The sequence below is a fragment of the Leucoraja erinacea genome, chromosome 47 (assembly GCF_028641065.1).
Source record: "Leucoraja erinacea ecotype New England chromosome 47, Leri_hhj_1, whole genome shotgun sequence".
NCBI lineage: Eukaryota > Metazoa > Chordata > Chondrichthyes > Rajiformes > Rajidae > Leucoraja > Leucoraja erinaceus.
In genome coordinates, this window is record NC_073423.1 from 131873 (window position 1) to 145678 (window position 13806).

At 45.1% G+C, this 13806-nt stretch overlaps 1 protein-coding gene across 4 annotated transcripts in view; it reads right to left on the reverse strand.

Annotated features, from left to right (window-relative positions):
- LOC129715025 (microcephalin-like) overlaps nt 1-13806 on the reverse strand; it is an 83800-nt gene that overhangs the window by 17772 nt on the left and 52222 nt on the right. For 2 of the 4 annotated variants that reach the window (XM_055664847.1, XM_055664848.1), the window contains 4 exons: nt 8330-8430; nt 4577-4614; nt 2201-2363; nt 1315-1392 (listed from right to left, as the gene is read on the reverse strand). In XM_055664847.1, coding sequence (XP_055520822.1) covers nt 1315-1392; nt 2201-2363; nt 4577-4614; nt 8330-8430 — 380 coding nt within the window. Of the gene's footprint in view, nt 1-1314; nt 1393-2200; nt 2364-4576; nt 4615-8329; nt 8431-13806 lie in introns of those variants that run through there. The other 2 variants (XM_055664849.1, XR_008726434.1) reach the window with 2 other exon arrangements.

Here is a 13806-nt window from a genome sequence, read left to right on the forward strand (position 1 = left end):
ATATTGGCTTGGTGGAAGGAGTCATAGGGTGGTAGTAGAGGGACGTTTCTCTCATTAGAGCTCTGAGGTCAGGGGAGTACCACAGGGATCTGCGTGGGTTCAGAGTTGCCCATCATCTACATTACGATTTGGATGACTATGTAAATCATATAGTTGGTAAATTTACGGATAACACCAAAATTGGTGGCATTGTGACCAGTGACGAAGGCTATCGAAGTTTACAAAAAGGTATGTGTCAGCCGGGAGAGTGGGCAATGGAATGGCAGGTGGAATTTAACTATGGCAAGTGAGAGGTGTGCATTTGGCAAGTCAATCCAAGTACTTATACAGTACATGGTAGGGCCCTGGAAAGTATCATAGGCCAAAGACACCAAGGGATACAGGTAGAATGTAGAAATAAATAACTGGAGACGCTGGTATGTACCAAAGATAGACACAGTGCTGGAGTAACTCAGTGGGTCAGGCAGCATCTCTGGAGAAAAAGGATGGATGACGTTCAGGTTGGGACTAGATAAGTGCCTGAAACCTTCTTCAGTTTGAACAAGGGTCCAGACTCATCCATTTTCTCAAGATGCTGCCTGACCCACTGAGTTACTCCAGCACTGTCGATCTGAGGAGTACAGGTACACAGATCCTTGAAAGTAGGAACATAGGCAAACAGGGTGGCAAAGGTGATGCTTGCCTTCATCAGTCAGGGTATTGAGTACAGAAATTGGGACATCATGTTACAGCTGTACAATACAGTGATGAGACATTGAGTCTGGTGTGCAGTTCTGGTTACCCTGCGAAAGGAAGGATGTCATTGTTGGAAAAGGTGCCGAAAGGGTCCACTCGGATGTTACCCAGACTCAAGGGTTTGAGTCAGAAGGAGAGGCTGGATAAGCTGAAACACTTTTCCCTGGAGTGCAGGAGGCTGAAGGGTGACCTTAGAGGTATATAAAATCATGCAGTATGGAAAAGGCAATAGTCACAGTCCTTTTCGCAGTGTAGGGGAGTCCAGAACCAAAGGGCACAGGTTTAAGAGGGGAAAGATAAGAGATCTGAGCGCCAATTTCTTCACGCAGAGGGTGGTGCATTTATAGAACGAGCTGCCAGAGGAAGTGAGGGAGATGAGTATGTTTTACATGTCCTAAACGGTGAATAAGTGCATGGACAGGAATGTTTAAGAGAGATATGGGCCAAACGCAGGCAAATAGAAGTCGCTTAGCTGTCAAACCTTTCCGTGCAGACGAGTAGGCCAAAGGGCTTGTTTCTGTGCTGTGTACCAATATTCAAAAAATAAACAAAGGCTGTCAACAAAAATTACTGACTTACAGTAGCTGCAGGAAACGCAGTTGATAGTTCAAATGATTCTTCAGGAGCCCAACATCCTTGCTCCAAAGACCAAAGAATCTGGAAAACAGCAGAGAAAAAAATCTGTAACAAATATGAGTTGCCTTATTGCCTTATCTATGCACTACATGATTTTACATAAGGTCACCCCTCAGCCGCCAGCACGCCATGGAAAAGTGTTTCAGCGTATCCAACCTCCCGACTCAAACCCGTTGAGTCCAGGTAACATCCCTGTTTGTCATCTATATCAAATATTTGGATGAGAACATACACGGCAAGATTAGCAGGTTTGCAGATGATACAACGGTAGGGGTTTTGCAGATAGTGAAGATGGAAAGGGTACAGAGATTTACGACGATGTTGCCAGGACTAGAGTGCCTGAGCTAAAGGGAGAGGTTGACTAAGCTGGGACTCTATTCCTTGGAGCGCCAGGGGATGAGGGATGATCTTATGGAGTTGTATAAAATCATGAGAGGGATAGATCGGGTAGATTTATCTATTGCATGGGCAATGGAATGGCAGGTGGAATTTAACTATGGCAAGTGAGAGGTGTGCATTTGGCAAGTCAATCCAAGTACTCTGAGTCTCTTGCCCAGAGTAGGTGAATTGAGGACAGGAGGACATAGGTTTAAGGTGAAGGGGGAAATATTTTATAGGAATCGGAGGTGTAACCTTTTCACACAAAGGGTGGTGGTAGTATGGAACAAGCTGCCAGAGGAGGTAGTTGAGGCAGGGACTATCCCAATATTCCCCTACCCTGGGAATAATAATTCAGAATATTCTTTTCTCAGTCATGTATTTTGTCCTTTCTGTATGGATGGACACCATGGTGAACTTTACAGGTAATTATTCTGCAAGGTTAACCTACCCAGTTGAAGGACAATATCCAGCAGCCTCTGGCGATTCCAAACAAGACATTCAATGTGCGTCGGGTATGCCCTGCTACGACATGGGTTGTTGTTTCACATACGTTGTCCGAGAACTGAAAGCCACCAAACCGTTTCACTATTTGAATTATAATGCTCTGATTCCTGTTGAAGTCAACACACAATGTAGACACAGGCACTGCAGATGCAGGTTGACAAAAAAAAAGCAGGAGTAACGCAGCAGTTCAGGCAGCATCTCCGGAGGACAGATAGGCGACGTTTTGAGTCAAGACTCTTCTTCATACTGAAGGGCCCGTACTATTCTGACTGAAGAAGGCCCTGACCAGAAACATCACCTATCCATGTTTTTCAGAGAAGCTTCCTGACTCGCTGAGTTACTCCAGCGCTTTGTGTCTTTATAATGCAACATACAAAACAGTTTCAACAATACTTTCACAAAGTTGTGCTATAAAATTTTAAAAGCAGATTTGACAGACCCATTGGAGTTCAAGAACGCAGAGTAGTTTTTGCAATGTAGTTAAAGCAAAAAGGCCAAAATTAAACTGTGCAAATAGGTTCCCCTTCCAAGTAAATTTGTCTTGAATAATTCAGATTCAGATTCAATTTTAATTGTCATTGTCAGTGTACAGTACAGAGACAACGAAATGCATTTAGCATCTCCCTTGAAGAGCGACATAGCAAACGATTTGAATTAAAAAAAAAAAATAAGTGTCCGGGGGGGGTGATTGGCAGTCACCGAGGTACGTTGTTTAGTAGAGTGACAGCCGCCGGAAAGAAGCTGTTCCTCGACCTGCGAGTTCGGCAACGGAGAGACCTGTAGCGCCTCCCGGATGGTAGGAGGGTAAACAGTCCATGGTTGGGGTGAGAGCAGTCCTTGGCAATGCTGAGCGCCCTCCGCAGACAGCATAGATAGACGACAATTGTTTCATTTGTTTGAGACAGGAGTGTCATACAAAGAAACATCTGACAAGTGCAGACATATTCTGCATGATTTGTTCCCTTAACATAATAATGTTAAATGCTGTTAACGGGGAAGTTGTGTCACATAGCTAACTGCTATCAATGAACAAAATAAGGTTGCTGTTTGTAAATTCATACCGTCACATCACAAAATAATGCCTTTTTAGTGTATTTTGTTGAATTTGAAATGTCTGAAGTGTGCAGCACGCTAATGTAATTATAGTAACACATTTTTATAGCATGGATCATGGAATACCAAACAAAGTTGCTCTTTTTCACAAATAATTTGACATTGAAGCCAGATATTATCAACACATTCCCGATATCTTACTTGAGACTAAACTGTCATTAGAGAACAACTCTGAAGAGAACAGTGCAGAATATAGAAACAGATATAAAAACAAAGACATACTGATGCTGTTTTATACCAAAGATAGACGACGAAGGGCCCTAACACGAAACGTTACCTATCCATATTCTCCAGAGATGCCGCATGACTCACTGAGTTACTCCAGAAGTTTGTATCTTAGGAATGATAGGAAAAGTTTTAAGGGATATGGGCCACATGTGGGCAGGTGGGACTATCGTGGTTGGGGCATCTTGGTCGGCAAGGACAAGTTGGGCTGAAAATCCTGTTTCCGTGCTATATGACTAACTATGACAATGCGGATGAGAACGTAGGTGGCATGATTAATAAGTTTGCAGATGATACTAAATATTGGTGGTATTTGAGTTGGAAAGGGTTGCACCTCAGGTCCCTCTGAAATCTTTCATGGTGCAACTGTAGACTGCACTTAAAGTGCCAGAGACACGGGTTCAATCCTGATTGTGGGTGCTGTCTGTATGGAGTTTGTACATTCTCCCTGTGATCGCGTGGGTTTTCTCCAGGTGCCCCGGTTTCCTCCCACATCCCAAAGATGTGTAGGTTTGTAAGTTAATTGGCTTTGGTAAATTGTCCATAGTGTGCAGGATAGAACTAGTGTACAGGTAATTGTTGGTCAGAGAGGAATCGCTGGGCCGAAGAGCCTGTCTACGCTGTATCTCTAAACATATCTCCTTTAAACTTTGGCCCTCTCACAAAGCTAGGCCCTCTGGTCTTTGACCTTTCCATCATGGAAAAAAGGGACTGAATATCTATATCTCTATAATTTTATATACTTCTACCAGTTCTTCCTTCAGCCTCACAGGCTCCAGAGAAAACAACCATAGTTTGTTCTCCATCACCTTACAGCTAATACCCTTAATCTAGGCAGCATTCTAGTTCCTCTGGATCCTCTCCAAAGCCTCCACATTATTCCTGTAATGGAGCAACCTGAACTGCACACAATAAATTGCACACAATATTACTTTTGAATATCAAATTTTTAATTTTAATTCAAATATAGCTTAGTACTTACTCAGAAGGCATGCTTGTCATGACAAGAGTTCTTGTTGGCTAAGAAATAAAATACAATTATCAACCCATAATCATGCTGAACCACATGGATTTTGAAAGAAATAGAAGTGCTGATTTTGGTCAAAGTTTCACACAATAAAAGTTATTACGGTATCATAAATTGCTGAACATCTTAAATTGCTGAATCATATATAAAAGTCTGAAGAAGTCCCAACCCAAAACATCACCTATTTTCTCCAAAATGCTGCCTGACCTGCTGAGTTACTCCAACATTTTGTGTCGATTTTTGATATAAACCAGAATCTGCAGTTTATTTATACTACATTTTTATTATAAATTGCTGCATATTTCAAGTCTTAACCCTCTCATATCTGACATTATTCCATCAAAATCAATCTTCATGGCTTGCTCATTATTTGCTTGGACAAAAAAAAACAAAAAACAGGTGCATTGATGAGGAAGTTTGTAGGCGACATAAAAATTGGTGGAATTGAGGATAGTGAGGAAGGTTGTCAAAGGATACAAGCAGGAACTAAACAAGTAGGGATACATGGGTGGCAAAATGGTGCAACAGTAGAGTCACTGCCTAACGGCACCAGACACCCAGGTTTGATCCTGGCTAATTTGCAGTCAGTACAAAGTTTGTACATTCTCACCTATACCTACCCCCTCCACTCCGTCCAAGGACCCCGCCTAGTTTTTTCGGGCGAGGCAGAGGTTCACTTGCACTTCCTCCAACCTCATCTACTGTATCCGCTGTTCCAGGTGTGGACTCCTATATACCGACGAGACCAAGCACAGGCCCGACGATCGTTTTGCTGAACACCTCTAATCAGTACACCTAAACCTACCTGATCTCCCAGTTGCTAAAAACTAACTCCCCCTTCCATTCCCACACCGACCTGGGCCTCCTCAGTGTCAGAGTGAGGCCCAGTGTAAATTGGCAAAACAGCACCTCATATTTTGCTTGGGCAGCTTACACACCAGCGGTATGAACTTTGACATCTCTAATTTCAAGTAACCATTGCTTTCCATCCCTCCCCAATTCTCCGACCAGTCAGACTGTCTCCAACTACATTTTGTCTGTTTGCTTTGTTGTTACCTTCCCCCAGCTCACATTGATCTATTGTACATTTTCCTTGAACTCCAACCCCTCTGTCCTGCATTCACACCTTACACTTCCTTATCTATGTATCTCCCTCACCCATGACATCAGTCTGAAAAAGGGTCTCGACCCAAAATGTTACCTATTCCTTCTCTCCATAGATGTTGCCTGTCTCGCTGAGTTACATTTTGTGTCTATCTAGAAGATACATGGGAATATACAAGACCATGGTAAGTTTAGATTAGGTAAATTTCAAGACAGGCTGAAATGACTAAAGTGCAACTCATCATTAAAAGAAAATCAAAGAATTAGCTTGTCAAATGAATTCTCAAGGGAAAGGTGTGTTAGTGCATGCAATGCTCTATCTGAACAGATTTAGTCTAGTTTAGAGATGTATCATGGAAACAGGCCCTTCGGCCCACCGAGTCCACGCCGACCTTACACTGGTTCTACCCAACTCACTGTGGACAATTCAAGGAAGCCAATTAACCTACAAACCTGCACGTCATTGGAATGAGAATTCATTTGGAATGTGTGAGGAAACCAGAGCACCCGGAGAAAGCCCATGTAGTCACAGGGGGAACATACAAACTCCGTACAGACAGCAACTTAGTCAGGATGGAACCCTGGTCTTTGGTGCTGTAAGGAAGCAACTCTACCGCAGCGCCACTGATCCTTCATCACAAATGAAGGTATGTCTTTTAAAGAGAAAATGTACAAGTAACTCAATATATTTTGACTCTCCAGTGCAGCTTCCCCCAAATAAAAAGACTATGTGCATCTTCACAGGTAGACAGAAGTATATCCCAAAGAATATTTTTTGCCTCTTCTTCCAGCCAACTACCATCCCAATTCCAATGGGGGAGGCAGGGAATCTCATTGAAATCTACAAAATAATGAAGAGCCTAGATGAAGAGTAGATGAAGAGACAATGCTTCCAGTAGTGGGAGAGTCTGGGAGCAGAGGGCATAGCCTCAGAATAAAAGGACGTTAGAATGGAATGAGGAGGAATTTATTTAGCCAGAGGTAGGCAAATCTGAGGGATTCATTGTCACACATGGCTGTGGAGGCCACGTCATTGCGTATTTGGCCAGTAAACGTATTCATTCATTTTCAAAGCGGACATTGATTTGTTCTTGATTAGTATGGGCGTCTCCCTCCCTCTCCTTTTCCCTACCCTGGTGGAAGCTGAGATCCCATTGTGATATCATTGTTGGGTTGGGGAAAGTTCATGGCAGCGTATGTAAATGAGATCCCATTGTGATCGGAGAACTGTGAGATGCCAATGGGACCTCATAGCTGGAAGCTGCCAGAAAACTCACAGCAGAGTCACAGTTATTCTTCGCAAAGTGGGCTTTTTTAAATGTTTAAATATCAATAACTTGTGAAATATAACCTCAAATCTGAAGGAAATGTTATAGGAATGTAAAAGGAACAACGGTGAGTAAGGTGGTGTATCTTGTCTCTCCCTCTCTCTCCCTCTCCCTCGATGACAGTGCGCAGCAATCTCCTCTCCCCATGTCGACCAGCTTCCACGGAAGGCCCAGTGTTCCCTCTCCAGGGGCACGCGAGCACTGACGTAGGCTCGAAAGAGGGGCATGCAGCCGACTCTGGTGTGACCATAGACCGCCCGCTGCCTGGACACGCGAAAACCCCCCCCCCCCCACCCCAATCAGCCCTCCCCACTCCCTGCCTTGTGTCTAAACACCAGGATTGTGGGACTAAAATGCAACCAGAACTTGAGGAGCAGCCCCTTCTGGAAGCTCCTAGAAAAAGGCTCTCTGTGAGATGCTTCGGTTACCGTTGGCAACGTCGAATTGTGATGTCATTGTGGCATTATGACATAATCACTGGAAGCTGCTGGAAAAAGGCTCTCTGTGAGAAGCTCCAGTTACCGTTGGCAACGTCCCATTGTGATGTCAATTGGACAGCTGTGAGGTGGCATTGTGACATTATCACTGGAAGCTGCTAGAAAAAGGCTCTCTGTGAGAAGCGGTTTTTGCCTTTTTTTTAAAAAACTTTAATCATCAATAACTTTTGAAATATAGGATGATATCTTAAGTTCATCTTAAGTGAACCCAAGTACGGTGGGGACAGGAAAAATGTGAGTTGGAATATGTAAATATTTAAGCGCTAACGCGTAGCATTTTGAGGAAGATACAAAACATACACGCACACACATACACGAGATGAGACTTTTATAGGTATAATAGATATAGATAGATGAGACGACCTCCCTAATGCCAACGCATGAGCCATCATCTTAAGTTGCTTTGCTTTGATCCCACCACCCAAACGTCTTCTACTTGGTCCCAGTTTGCGTTCAGTTCACTATTATACCTACCTCGAAGGATATTTTAAGGTAAACCTGAAGAAGTCTACAAGGACACAAAGTGCTGCAGTTACTCAGCGGGTCAGGCAGCATCTCCAAAGATGATGGGTATACTCATCTAACAATTCAATAAAGATTAGGGCAAGACATAATTTGCTTATTGGGGGGCGGGGGGGATTCTTGACCAACAGAAGGTATTGTATGCTGCTGTAAGCTAGGTCTCCTCCACTGAAAATCAAAACTCAACTGAAAACTGCTTGTGACATAATCTAAGCTCAAAGAACTGTGTGTAATAGTCATTAACAAGTTGCACTTACCTTCACATTCTTCCTTATGCAATTTTTGGTTGTATTTGCTCCTTCAATTAATTTGTTTTTCTCTTCATGTAAACAATTCATCCTCAATCTTGAGGGACTGCCTTGGAAGAAAAGGTTTCTTATTACAACCTGATTAAACACAAATCTAATGGCAGTCACGGTGGCGCAGCGGTAGAGTTGCTGCCTTACAGCGAATACAGCGGCGAAGACCCTGGTTCGATCCTGACCACGGGTGCTGTCTGTACGGGGTTTGTACGTTCTATTGTGACCTGCATGGGTTTTCTCCGAGATCTTCGGTTTCCTCCCACACTCCAAAGACGTACAGGATTGTAGGTGAATTGATTTGGTAAATGTAAAAAATTGTCCCTAGTGGGCGTAGGATGGTGTTAATGTGCAGGGATCGCTGGTCGGCGCGGACCCAGTGGGCCGAAGGGCCTGTTTCTGCACTCTATCTCTAAACTTCAAACTGGTTGAAATTTGCACTTGGGCAAAATTGAATTTTTTTTAATGATAACATTTGTTTATTCAAAAATAACAATAATCCTCTCGTGTAGCAATGGGAATGAAACTGTTAAAGTTTGGAGATGTCGACCTGGCTAAATCTCCATTGGAGGGAAAATGGATTAAGATTTGCTTTAGGTCTAGAAGTCTACATGGGGAGGTATCTTAATACACGTCATTGATAGAAGGGACCAACAATGCCTTGAACACTGCACAGCTTAGAGAAACAATTTTAGAAACAAAGAACTGCAGATGCTGCTTTTTATACCAAAGATAGACACAAAATGCTGGAGTAATTCAGTGGGTCAGGCAGCATTTCTGGAGAAAAGGATATGTGACATTTCAGGTCAAGACCCTTCTTCACACTGAGAGTCAGGGAGGGGAAAGGGAAACTGGCCTGACTCTCAGTCTGAAGGGTCTTGATCCGAAAAATCACCTACTCAGGGCTCTCGCTTAACTTTTTTCCCCTGTTGCCAGTCAGGCAACCTAGGCAGCTTTTTAGGTTGCCAAATGACAGTTTAGGTGGCCATTTAAGACAGCTTGCATGGCACGTGCAATAATGTGCTCGGACGAAGTGCGTAGTTACCAGTCAGAATTATGGGCAATCAAGCATTCATGAAGCATTTCTGCTTCAAATAAAGTCACAAACTAAACATATTCCCCAATCAAGACATGATATATACCACAATGGCATGCAGCAAAATTACAATACAGTATCTCATCTCCTTTTACACATTGCAATGAATGCAATTTCTATTATTTCTTTCTACTTCCAAACAAAATTCTGGCTGGATTATTCAGCGTATGATCAACCTCAGTGAGACCAAGTGCAGGCTTGGCGATCGCTTCGCACAACACCTACACTCAGATAGCAATAACCAACCTGATCTCCCGGTGGCTCAGCACTTCAACTCCCCTTCCCATTTCGAATCCGACCTTTTTGTCCTGGGTCTCCTCCATGGCCAGAGGCCCACCGCAAATTGGAGGAACAGCACCTCATATTTTGCTTGGGTAGTTTACACCCCAGCGGTATGAACATTGGCTTCTCCAATTTCAGGTAGTCCCTGCTTTCTCCCTCCTTACCCTCCCATTCCCAGCTCTCCCACAGCCTACTATCTCCGCCTCTTCCTTTCTTTTTCCCGACCCCCCCGACATCATTCTGAAGAAGGGTCTCGACCCGAAACGTCGCCTATTCCTTCGCTCCATAGATGCTGCCTCACCCGCTGATTTTCTCCAGCTTTTTTGTCTACCAATGGGATCCCACCACTGGCCACATCTTCCCATCTCCTCCCGTCGGCTTTCTGCAGAGACTGCTCCCTCTGTAACTCCCTGATCAATTCGTCCCTTCCCACCCAAACCACCCCCTCTCCTGGCACTTTCCCTTGCAACTGCAAGAAATGCTACACTTGTCGCTTTACCTCCCCCCTTGACTGCATTCAAGGACCCAAGCCATCTTTCCAGGTACGGCAGAGGTTCACGTGCACTTCCTCCAACCTCCTCTGCTCTAGGTGTCAGCTGCTCTACATCGGTGCGACCAAGCATAGGCTTGGCAATCGCTTTGCCCAATACCTCCACTCAGTTCGCAATAACCAACCTGATCTCCCGGTGACTCAGCACTTTAACTCCCCCTCCCATTCCGAATCTGACTTTTCTGTCCTGGGCCTCGTCCATGGCCAGTGAGGCCCACCATAAATTGGAGGAGCAGCATCTCATATTTTGCTTGGGAAGTTTACACCCCAGCGGTATGAAAATTGACCTCTAATTACAGGTAGTCCCTGCTTTCTCCTCCGCTTCCCAGCTCTCCCTCAGCCCACTGTCTCCGCCTCTTCCTTTCTTCTTCCCACCCCCTGCACCCTCACATCAGTTTGAAGAAGGGTCTCGACCCAAAACGTCGCCTAATTCCTTCGCTCCATAGATGCTGCCTCACCTGCAGAGTTTGTCCAGCATTTTTGTCTCCCCATTCACACAAGTTCTGTTATCCCACTTCCCTCACCCACTCCCTACACATTAGGGGCAATTTTACAGCAATCTTCCGGTAGGCGGCGCGGCTCTGGCCAGCAGCAGCCTCTGCAGCCTGTCCGCATTTTTATTATTTTTTGCTCTGTGTTTCTGTGTAGTTTTTGTTATTTTATGTTGGGGTGTGTGTGTGGGGGGGTGGGGGTGGGGTGGGACTTCCTCCAAACTCATCTTTGAATCTCTCCCTGCACTGAGACCCGACCTTTTCTCGTCGGGTCTCAGTCGTCGTTGAGGCCGTAACGAGGAGCGGCCTCCAACAGGAAGCGACCGGGGACTCGGGTGTCGACTCACCTCACCGTCGCGGAGCTGGCCGGGTCCGGAGCGGTGGAGGAGCGCTGCTGCTGCTGGTGCTGTTGCTGCTGCTGCTGCTGCCGGAGAGTCGGAGGCTGCTGCTGCAGGTCTGTGGACGACGGCGCCGGGGAGCCCACGGCTCCCTGGGGGGAGACCGCTTTTCGGGGCTTCTGCGGCGGCGACTTCTCCCGCCCGAGTTGCTGGGTCGAAGAGCTCCTGGAGCGGGGCCTGACCATCACCGCCCCGCGCGGCTTGGAATGGCCGCGGACTCTGCGAGCGCAAACCGGGGGCACCAACACCAAGACCCGGTGTGCGACCTCGCACCACCCGGCGTGGCTTTAATGGCCGCGGGACAATCGCCATCGCCAGCCGGGGGCTATGACTTTGACTCTGACATCGGGGGGGGGGAGAGAGTGCAGTGGAGAGATATGTTTATTTGGCCTCCATCACAGTTATGTGATGGATGTTTATGTTAAATGTAATTATGTTGTGTCTGGGGTCTATTTGTGTGTTATGTATGGCTGCAGAAACGGCATTTCGTTTGGACCTCCAGGGGTCCAAATGACAAATAAATTGATTCTGATTCTGATTCTGATTCTGATACAGAGACAAGTTAACCTACAAAGCCAATGCATCTTTGGGATGTGGGAGGAAATCTACATGCTTGCAGGGAGAATGTGCAAATTCATCACATAGTGCCCGAGGACAGGATCGAACACAAATCCCTGGCGTGTGAGGCAGCAAGTCCACCAGCTGTGACACTAAATTTTATTTTCCAACGCACAACAAATTATACATTGATAACTTTGGTTACTTAAAAAAAAAGAAACTATCCATTTTCAGTCTTAAATCTCTAAGTGATCCTATGTCCCCCTTTACATCTACTGTATGTTTTAATTCAGTTCAAGACTATGGGGCAGTACATTGGCCATGTAGTTGCTGCCTAAAATTGCCAGAGACCCGGAATTGATCCTGAATATGGGTGCCTTCTGTACGGAGTTTGCTCCTTTTCCCTTTGATCGCATGGGTTTTCTCCGGGAGCTCTTGTTTCCTTCCACATTCCAAAGGTGTGCAGGAACATTTTTCAGACCTAACCCAAAACGGTATATTTTCCTTTTGCCCAGAGATTCTGTCTGACCTGTTGAGTTACTCCAGCTTTTTGTGTCTATCTTCAGTTTAAACCAGCATCTGCAGTTCTTTCCTACACACACACACGATACTATACGATAGAACTTTATTAATCCCAGGAGGGCGTGTGTGTGTGTGTGCGCGTGTGTGTGCGTTCGTTCGTGCGCACATGTGTGCGCGTATGTGTGTGTGTGCGTGTGGCCGCCAAGATATTCTGTCCCCTCCATATTTTGATAGCGATTTCCGTGCCTGGTCACAGCCAAGGCAGCCGGTGTTGTCCGATGAGCGCTGACCTTCCTTCCCACCTCCTCTGCCCCATCCCCTCTCCCCCTCTCTCTCTCTCGTACGCCCCCCTCCACCCCCCTTATCCTGAGACCCCGCCTCTCCATCCTGCACTGATCCCCATTCCTGCGTCTATTCAGTTCTCACTGACATCCCGTGTGCTCCCCCCCCCTCCCCATCTGTTCATCGTGCACTGATCTCCCTATCCACCTCGCATTGATTCTCCTGCCTCTCCCCATCAATCCTACATTGGTCCCCCAATCCATCCTGCACTGTTCCCCCCCATGCATTCTGCACAGATTACCCCCATTCAACCCCACTGTCATCCCCACGCTCTCCCCTCACAATTTTACCTACTCCAACCAAACACACACACTATTCCCCTGCCTCAATCCATCCATTCTGCACTGATTGCCTTCACAACGCCCCCACCCCCCCCCCCCCCCCCCCTGCACTGATTCACACACACGCCCTCCCGACCATATTGTGCTGGAAATGTCCAGAGCGAACATTGACTATGTTTGATAACGGAACACAATCAAATGTTTTAATTCCCAATGTTATTAATTCATTTTAACGGCAAATCAATGCTCTTAATATGGAGTATCAGTACTGTAGTTATTTAATGAGCAACACTCACAACTATACGTTGGATTTATCCAGGTTTTACTTCTACATTCAGTCATGTACATCACAAATTTGGTCAGGTGATATTTCAGTTGAAATTTTAACGTTAATTCTGAAGTAGGAATGATGGGAAAAGCGGTTATCAACAATTTTTTTTTAATTTGTTGCCTGCAAACTGGGTATCTTCATTGCTGTTCACAACACATCCATCTAATCTGAATGTCCGGTAATGTGGCGTCTTGACACCTTTAAATATATTACCAAAATAACATTTGCTGCATTTAGGTCCTTTGGCCATCTCTTGATAGTTAGTGGAATGTTTAACCTGTCACATGGGTATAGTCAGCTATTATCATAAAATGCCTTTAGAAAATTCCTTGCAACCTGTATATTTTGTTGTGGATAAATTATGTGGGAAGCGAGTGTTTCCTTATCAATAGCAATAACGACCCATGCTACGGCCATGTCATGATAATTTTCGGTCCTTCACAGAAAATATGCTTGCATCAATCTGTAGTGTGCATGGTTGAGCATATATATTATCATGGTCCAGGATTTATTGACACAGGTTGATCATACGCTGAATAATCCAACCACATTTTTGTTTGGAAAGAAATAATAAAAATTGCATT